Source organism: Lithobates pipiens, unplaced genomic scaffold (assembly GCF_037356315.1).
Source record: "Lithobates pipiens isolate NorthernLeopardFrog02 unplaced genomic scaffold, aLitPip1_a1.2 Scaffold_18, whole genome shotgun sequence".
Taxonomy (NCBI): Eukaryota; Metazoa; Chordata; class Amphibia; order Anura; family Ranidae; genus Lithobates; species Lithobates pipiens.
The window spans coordinates 587,492,616-587,501,092 of NW_027507758.1; the positions used below are offsets into that span (position 1 = coordinate 587,492,616).

The 8,477-nt window shown below is 40.1% G+C and overlaps 1 protein-coding gene across 1 annotated transcript; it reads right to left on the minus strand.

Annotated features, from left to right (window-relative positions):
* Positions 1-2,621: 2,621 nt before the first annotated feature.
* Positions 2,622-3,668, minus strand: LOC143990308 (galactoside alpha-(1,2)-fucosyltransferase 2-like). Its single transcript, XM_077490361.1, has one exon. The coding sequence runs from the start codon at positions 3,666-3,668 to the stop codon at positions 2,622-2,624; it is 1,047 nt and encodes a 348-aa protein (XP_077346487.1).
* Positions 3,669-8,477: the final 4,809 nt, after the last annotated feature.

The following is an 8,477-nucleotide window of genomic DNA, read 5'->3' on the forward strand; positions in this document are numbered from 1 at the left end:
GAGGGGAGAGGCCCGGACCCCCCCAGGGAGGGGGGGCCCAAGAAAAGGACGTTCATGGCCACTATGTGCAATTCCATTGTACAGAGCAGGTAAGTTTAGAGATGTTTGTTATTTAAACAAAACAAAAATAAATAAATACCTTTACAATTACGTTAATGAAACAAAGTCATATATTAGAAGAATTTTTGTTAATGCACCCTCAAAGTTACGATTCTGAGAAAACAAATTGTCTGGCAATTAGTCTGACAGGCGCATTTATGTGTTGGCTGTACTCACTTGTATTAAATAGTTGCCAACTTTTTAAAGAGGTTGAAAAGGTAGAGGACAGCCCCCCTTATACTTACCTGAGCCCCATCTCAATCCACCGCTATGGCCAAGAGCAGCAGCTCTATCCTCTCTCTTTACACTCAGCACACGTATAATGCATAGAATATTGCTACCATTAGACAGCAGAGATTATAGGCTAAAGACTCATAGCCAATCAAAGTTGCCTTGTGAATCCCGCGATGGCCAATCACAGTGATCACAAATGTAAACAGTACTACTGCTGCAGAGGGAGGCTTTGATTAAGGTGTGTGTGTGTGTGTGTGTGGAGGGGGTTGAAGTGCCACTGACTGTTAATATTGTGGGATTCTTTTATGTGGAATTTAAAATGTCACTGACCTCCAATGACCTCCAATGTTGTGGAATTGTTTTATGGGTGTAAAGTGTTCCCGATCAACTGTGGTGGCCTGTGTTTCTTTTTTTGAATGCCGCTGACCTTAAATTATTGGAGGGTTAAAACTTTTGGATTTATCCATGGCATCTATATATAGATATCTATAGATTTAGATATATATATATATATATATATATATATATATATATATAGATCTATAGATATAGATTTAGATATGTAGTATATATATATATATATATATATATATATATATATATATATATATATATATATATATATACTGTATATATTACCGTATTTATCAGCGTATAACACGCACCTTTTTCCCCTTACAATTAGGGGAAAATCGTGGGTGCATGATCCCCCACTAATTGTGACCTTTGGCCATTCTCTGCAGCTTTCGGCCACTTTCGCCCATTCTCGGCAGCTTACGGTCGCTCTTGGCTGTTCTCAGCAGCTTTTGGTGGTCGAGTGAGGCCAAAAGCAGGCGAAAGCCAATGAGAACGGCCAAGAGCGGCCAAAAGCTGCTGAGAATTGCCATAAGCGACCTAAAGCTGCCGAGAGTGGCCGAAAGCCACTGAGAGCTACCGAGCATCGCTGAGATACACAGGACATCGGGCTCTGTTTCTTGGCGGCACCATTTTTAAAAGCCAAAGCTTAAAATGGAAACTGACAAGGCTGAAAATGATGGACAAGGCTGCAAATGACACTGACAAGGCTGCAACGATGGACAAGGCTGCATGACAAAGTTGCATATGACACTGACAAGGCTGCAAATGATGGACAAGGCTGCATGATGGACACTGATAAGGCTTCATTGATGGGCATTTAAATGTAAGTTTTTTTTTCATAGACTTCCCTCCTAAAAATTTTTCCTTAAATTTCCCTCCTAAACTTGGGGTGTGTGTTATACGCTGATAAATACATTATATACAGTATAAATACCTAAATTCAATTGAGAATCTGTGAAAAGACTTGAAAATTGCTGTTCACAGATGATCTCCATCCAATCTGACAGAGCTTGAGCTATTTTCCTAAGAAGAATGGGCAAAAATGTCACTCTCTAGATGTGCAAAGCTGGTAGAGCCATACCCAAAGAGACTTGTAGCTGTAATTGCAGCAAAAGGTGGTTCTACAAAGTATTGACTTAGGGTGGCTGAAAACAAATGCACGCCACACTTTTCAGTTATTTATTTGTAAAAAAAAAAAATGAGAAAACCATTTATCATCTTCCTTCCACTTTATAATTATGTGCCCCTTTGTGTTGGTCTATCACATAAAATCCCAATAAAATACATTTACTAGGGATGAGTTGAACAACCCCCGGTTCCGTTTGCAGCAGAACATGTGAACGCACAAAAAATTTGTTTGAACACGCAAATAGCGTTAAAGTCTATGGGACATGAACGTGCAAAATCAAAAGTGCTATTTTTTTTTGTTTGGTTGTAGGCACTGCATATATATATATATATATATATACACATATACATATATACATACACATATACATATATACATACACATACACACACACACACACACACACACACATATATACTGTATTTAGATTAGATAGATTAGATAGATAGCTATACAGTAAGTTAGTTTAACAGTCGCACACAAGTGCTGGCTTTATTCTAACCAACTTCAGATAATTGCCAGCTTATATAGAGAAAAGGACCACCATAGGTTTGCCTGTACTGTTGGTAGGCTATATTAGCACATACAAAGACAGCAACACCTGCAAATTTATATAATTGGCCTTGTCGGTTATTTTGCTCTTATGGCTGAGTGGTAAGATTACAACTAATTCACCCTAGGTCAAATAGGACAAGTAATTCTATTTAACAGAAATATTGTTACATCTTGTCTGTTCCACAATGAGATTGAAATTTGATTTACATTCAAATAAGACAAATTTGACATGTACAAAAAAAATTAATTAAGGATGCAATTTTTCCAACAGTGGAGACAGGTCGGCGGGAATTCCAATCCATTCTGGAAGGAATGCGGCTTCATATTTGAAAACTTTAAGGAAAGGAGAGTTTGGCAAAGTGTAGTTTGTAAGGTAGATGGTTTCACCACCAACCAAGTATGCAGCCCAAAATCCAAATGTTCCTATGGTCATAATGGTGTGGTTACAATGTGCCAGGAGGGCAAAATCACGGGCAGGAGAACCTTCCTTACCATCTCCAGCAAAATGAACATCTCCTAGAGAGGTATTAATGTTCTGTTTACACCAATCCATCCCATTACTGGTCACCACAAAGAGAGGATTATCATACTTATTTCTGAAATAATCCATAGCTTTTTGCATATAGTTTTTGTCAGCTACCACACCTTTCCATTGATTTGGCATGACTGATAAATAGTCCCCCCTGCGAACATGAACTCCGATATAAGTCACATTTGTTCTAATTCCTTTCAGGTTTGCAAGATATGAATTTGCCTCTTCCTTAATATGGTCTTGAAAAGTGAATTCTTCTAGAATCTCCTTCCTTATGTGATGATAGAAGGTCCATGAACATGGAGTACTATAGAATTTAATGTATTGTCCAGAGATGTTGGAATATTCTGGTAACATCCAATCATTCAGCCGATATATCCTCCATTTAATTCGGTTAGCAATTTCCTGATGCAGAATGGGCAATTTTATCTTAAATATCCTTGCTAGCTCATTATGCATTTGTGGTAAGATGTATGCTTTGTGTCCATTAAGCTTTGCCAGAGCATAAAGCGCTGCATACTCCCCCATTTTGTTTCCAAGGCGTCCTACAGGTTCTGCAGTCCACATGATAGCATTTGGTTGTACATTGATGGGAAGTGATCTGTTTATGACACTTAGGTTAATGCAAGAGCTACTCCCATGGTTTGTATAATGGAATGTTGTTGCAAGACTTGAGTTTGAGGTGAAATAATACCAGGAAATTAACACAATTGGAGTAAATACCGTAATAAGCACACTCATCTTCTTTAAGTTGAGGTCCATTTCTAAACAGATTTTTTAAAAGCCCTAGATATAAATAAGAAGATAAGAAAATCACAAACAGTGTTTATATGTGACATTGTTAAGTTACAGTATATACATTAATTCATTTAAAAGCTTTCAAAAGTAGTATTAGTTCATAAATGCAAAAAGAATACCTGCACTGTAGTGACATACATTATGGTGAAGCCTGTAATGTTGCTATAGGTGGTTGTCAAAAGGGAAAAGTAAAGGAGAGTATCTAATACATGAGTGATAAAAATAGATACTAGACTTTAAATATTTATTAAGCCTGAAAACCTGAATGGAAAGTTTTAGATTGCCTCTCTGGTCTCTGTGTCCAAATCCAGTGGACTCACAATTTGGGTTCTGGCTTGAGGGAAGGAGCTTTTCCTGGCCGTACATAAACTGGAAGAAGAAAGTGCCAATCGATGCAGTGACTTCCATTCTTCCAGAGTGCAGCGATCGGTACTTCCTTCTTCCAGTATTTCAATTAAAAATATAGGCAACATTTTTTTTTGGGGGGGTTGTGAGTAGGGGAGGGTTATACCCCCTGTATACTTTATCTTTTCCCCTTTGTCCCAATGCAGAGATTTACCATCACTTCCTGTTTCATAGCCAAAATAGGAAGTGAGAGGAAATCCCTGCAAATTAAGGGAATCTCTTGGGGACCCCCCAGTCATCAAAATGAATTTCTCCTTTGGAAGATTTCCCCTTTATTACTTTTCTGGTGACAGCCCAAAATGTGGGGTCTTCTTTTACTTTCCACTTCAATGATAATGGTAAGCAGGACAATTAGAGAGGGTGAAGATCTCAAAAGGGGGCACAGACAGCAATAATAAAACAAGTTTTGCCTGTTGTTATACTTTAATAAGCTTGTTTAGGATGAAAGAGGGGGAATCATCCCAAATGTTTTTTTTTTTTCTTTTACGTGAACAATTCGTAAATCAGATGTGTTCAAGTCCCTCGCTGCTCATAATTTTCCCATGTTGCTCCTAGGCAAATTAAACTTTCCTATATTTTGTAACTATTTAACTGTAAAGTGTATTTCCACATTTGCAATCAAATTTGAGAAAACTACACTTTATGTTTGTTATGTGTTACCATTCACACAGCATACTTTTTTTTATATTCCTTACCTTTTAGTAGTGTTGGACAAACAGTTCGAACTGAGCAAAAGCTCGGCCTGAACACTGCCTGTTCTCCATACGACCAACAAGCAAATTTGGGGGTCGTTTGGCGGGATGTTTGCCCGCCGATCGCCCCACATTGCATTGCGCGCTTCACAGTGCATTCTAGCTCCCTAATTGGATGAAGTGTTGCAACTGAATGCTGGTCTAGTGCAAAGCTTTGCCAATTAGCACTGTCAGAGCCTTGATTGGACAAAATTATGATGACTTTCTCCAATCACAACTCAATGCTCATAGTGCCACCCCACACTACAAAAAGGTAACTTTCCATTGACATTTTTTGTAGTTCATTGAAGTGGAGATAGATAGAGCAGGGCTTAGTTTGCAACCAGTGAGTTAGCCCTTGTACACACGGTCGGAGATTCAGTCAGAATGTGTCCGATCGGAGCGTTTTGTCGGATATTCCGACTGTGTGTGGTCTCCATCGGACTGTTTCCATCAGAATATCCGTCGGACCAAATTTTCCAACTTGCAGGAAATATTTTCCGACAAAATGCTCCGATCGGACATACTCCGATCATGTGTAGCCTACTCCGACGGACAAGGTGCTACGCATGCTCACATTCAAATTCTGACACAGAAGCGCTCGTTCAGGTAAAACTACTGCTCGTAATCGATATAGCACATTCGTAACGCTGCAATGTTAAAAATTATTTTGTTCTTTACAATGCTGCAAGAAGGAACTTCTTTTGATGCTCATAGTCACACACACTTCTCCCGAACGTATTTCCTGACTCTTTTTTAACCATTTCGGCAATACAATTTTTGAATTTGTCACATGTACACAATTTTATTTTATTTTTATTTTTTTGAGCTGCATTTTTTTGGTTTGTTTTCCTAAACATCTCCTTTTTTGACAGTTTGCTCATCTTTCCATTTTTGGGGGTGTGTTTTGTGTGTAAACTTACCACAACAACATTATTATATTTTTTGATTTTCTTTTTTAATCTACAGGAGGTTGTTTATTGTTGGTACCCCTTGTTATTCATTTCACTTTTTTTAGGGAAATGTACCTGCCTGCTCACAAATAAACTGGCCTTTTGGAAGGAAAACACATACGCAAGTATTTCATTAAACAAAAAAAAACTTTATTTTGGTCGCAATAAAATAAAAAGAGGAACGCAGCGCTGGAGAAACTTGTTACTTTGGTGCAGCCTTTGGCCCCCAGGGCAAACATGAACTAATTAGAATAAGAAAAATTGGTGGCCTGAGGAGTACATATCTCAGGGAGAGAAGTATGGCCCAGAAGTCCTAGAGATCACGAAAATCAGATGCCATATATGTCCCCAGGATGTGGTTCTTCAAGAGGCTGCATCTTCTGGCAGACCAGACTGAACCCAGGCCATCACTCTCTCCTCTTCCTTAGGCACTTCCCACCAGGCATCCTTCGAGGCTGTGGCTGGGCTCCTGTAGTTGGGGCAGGAGGAGGAGAAGGAGGGCGTCGGTCGACCTCCTGGCTGCCACTTGCCACAGCCTCCCCCTGACTGAGGTCTTCCTGTGTATGAAAATGGGACATAGTTTTAGTTTTTTGCTCATCAATCACACCATTTTGAGCTCCTGACTTTTGCAAATAGAATGTTACCAAATAGAACAGACTATCATTCTGAGCCCAGCATTTTTCATTCCCGTCCCAATCATTTTTGGTCACTACTGTCTATTGAGATGTAAACCACTTTGTTAAATCACAACTTACTGATCAATAAGAACATCTAGTTAACATCATTAAATGTACCACAAGAAATATGTTCAACAATGCAATACCTGTCTCAAGCTGGGCCCCACCGCATGTTGCTGCCTGGAAGGCCCAGGTTTGACGTTGGAAGCCTCAGCTGGGGGTGAAGGATGCCTTGAAGGAAGATGGTCGAGTGGTGGCCTGGGTAACCCCTGGTCTACCAGAAAATGCAGCCTCTGGAAGTAAACCATCCTAGGGTAATAAACAGCATCTGGCTCTCCTGATCTCAAGGACTCCAGGTGCTTCTTTCTCTCCCTGAGATATGTAATCTTCATGGCCCCAATTTTCCTATTCACATAGGCCATGTCTGCCATGGGGACCATGATCCGCACCAAAGAAAGAAGATTCTCCAGCGCTGCCTTTCTCTTTCTTCTGTCGTAATAAAACTGGTTGTTGATCTGCCACAGGCAGGGCATGTTCTTGTACATTTCGAGGAATAGCCCCATAAAATTGGGGTTTTTGAATGGATCCATCTTGTCTGCAAGACACAACACAAGACAAACCCTAAAATACTAATAATACCATGAAAAACCCTCCTAATCTTGTCCCAACATCGGCCTAGATAGAAGCAGTCTAGTCTAGTGATGCACCAAGTTCAAAATTTTACCTTCGTTTGCACGATCGTCGCGTCTGCGTCTCACTCTGTTCCCAGATCGTACGGACGACACACGCGTGTTGCTTTTTATATATACAGTGCGCATGCATGAAACTCTGGCGCCCCTGACGTTCTTTCTAGACTATTCCCCGCCCCTTCGCTTTCGGCGCAGTGGGGAGAGCACATGGCGGAGAGAACGCAGGTGCGCAATCACAGTTCCACTAACGAGGAGGAGGGTGAGGAAAGCACGGAGCCTGAAATGTCCCGATCCAGGAAGAAAAGATTTAAGGTCTCAAATATGTCTTTTGGAGAGATGTTGGAGATGGTGGACATATTGAACAGGACCGACTATGATGGGAAGTATGGACCTTACCCAAACCCAAATATCAGAAAGGCCAAGATCATGACTAAAGTTGTGAAGAGTCTTCATAAGAATTTTGGGGTACGACGATCCAAGGATCAACTGAGAAAACGCTGGTCAGACCTGAAACTGAGGGAGCATGATCAGTACAGAAGCATCAAGCGTGTTCTTCAAAAAAGTAAGTAGTTGTCGTGTGTTCATATGATTATTCTTGCTTGAATACTGCTCCGTGTGCTTTGATTTCATGTTGTGCACTTTAAAATGGCCACTTTCAAGTTCATGGTTTCATTCGTTCGTAAGAAACATCGTTCTGCAGGGAAGTATTCTTGCTGAACAAAGTGTCCCAAGTAATGTTCTCACCTTGGAGCTCGGCTCAAAAAATCAATTGTACAACACTTCCAAGCAATGTTTTATATTCTGAATTCTGCCCTCTGTGTGCTAATTATTCTGTTTTTACATTCTCATAGGGGAGAGAAGACTCGGCAAGTATGAGGACACCAGGGACTACACCCCTCCCAAAGAAGCCCAAATACCAAAACCAGAAGCATAGGAGCAGGAGGAGGAGGAGAAGGAGGAAGGAGAGATCGTTAAAGTTGGGCAAATTGTCACCACAACAGGTGAGTGTCGGAGAACACAGCTTCCGGTAAGCTCATCAATGTATATCACCATATTTTTAATACATGGTGTGTTTTTTTTATTTGTTTTGTAGGTGATGTGGAAGAAGATTCCCGTTTTACCAGTGAAAGTGCCCAGATCCTGATTGGGGAGATAATGGGGTGCAATCGGGATTTGGAAAATATACAGCAAAACATCAATGATGTTAAAAATAAAATGAAGAACATCATTGATGTTTTGGGGAGAGTGTGAAACAGCCCAGACTAGCTAGGGTTTTATTTTTGCTATTTTAAAACACAACTTTAATATTTTTAGAAAA

Coding starts and splice junctions, on each gene's coding strand:
- LOC143990308 (XM_077490361.1), bottom strand. CDS start 3,668: ATGGACCTCAACTTAAAGAAGATGAGTGTGCTTATTACGGTATTTACT.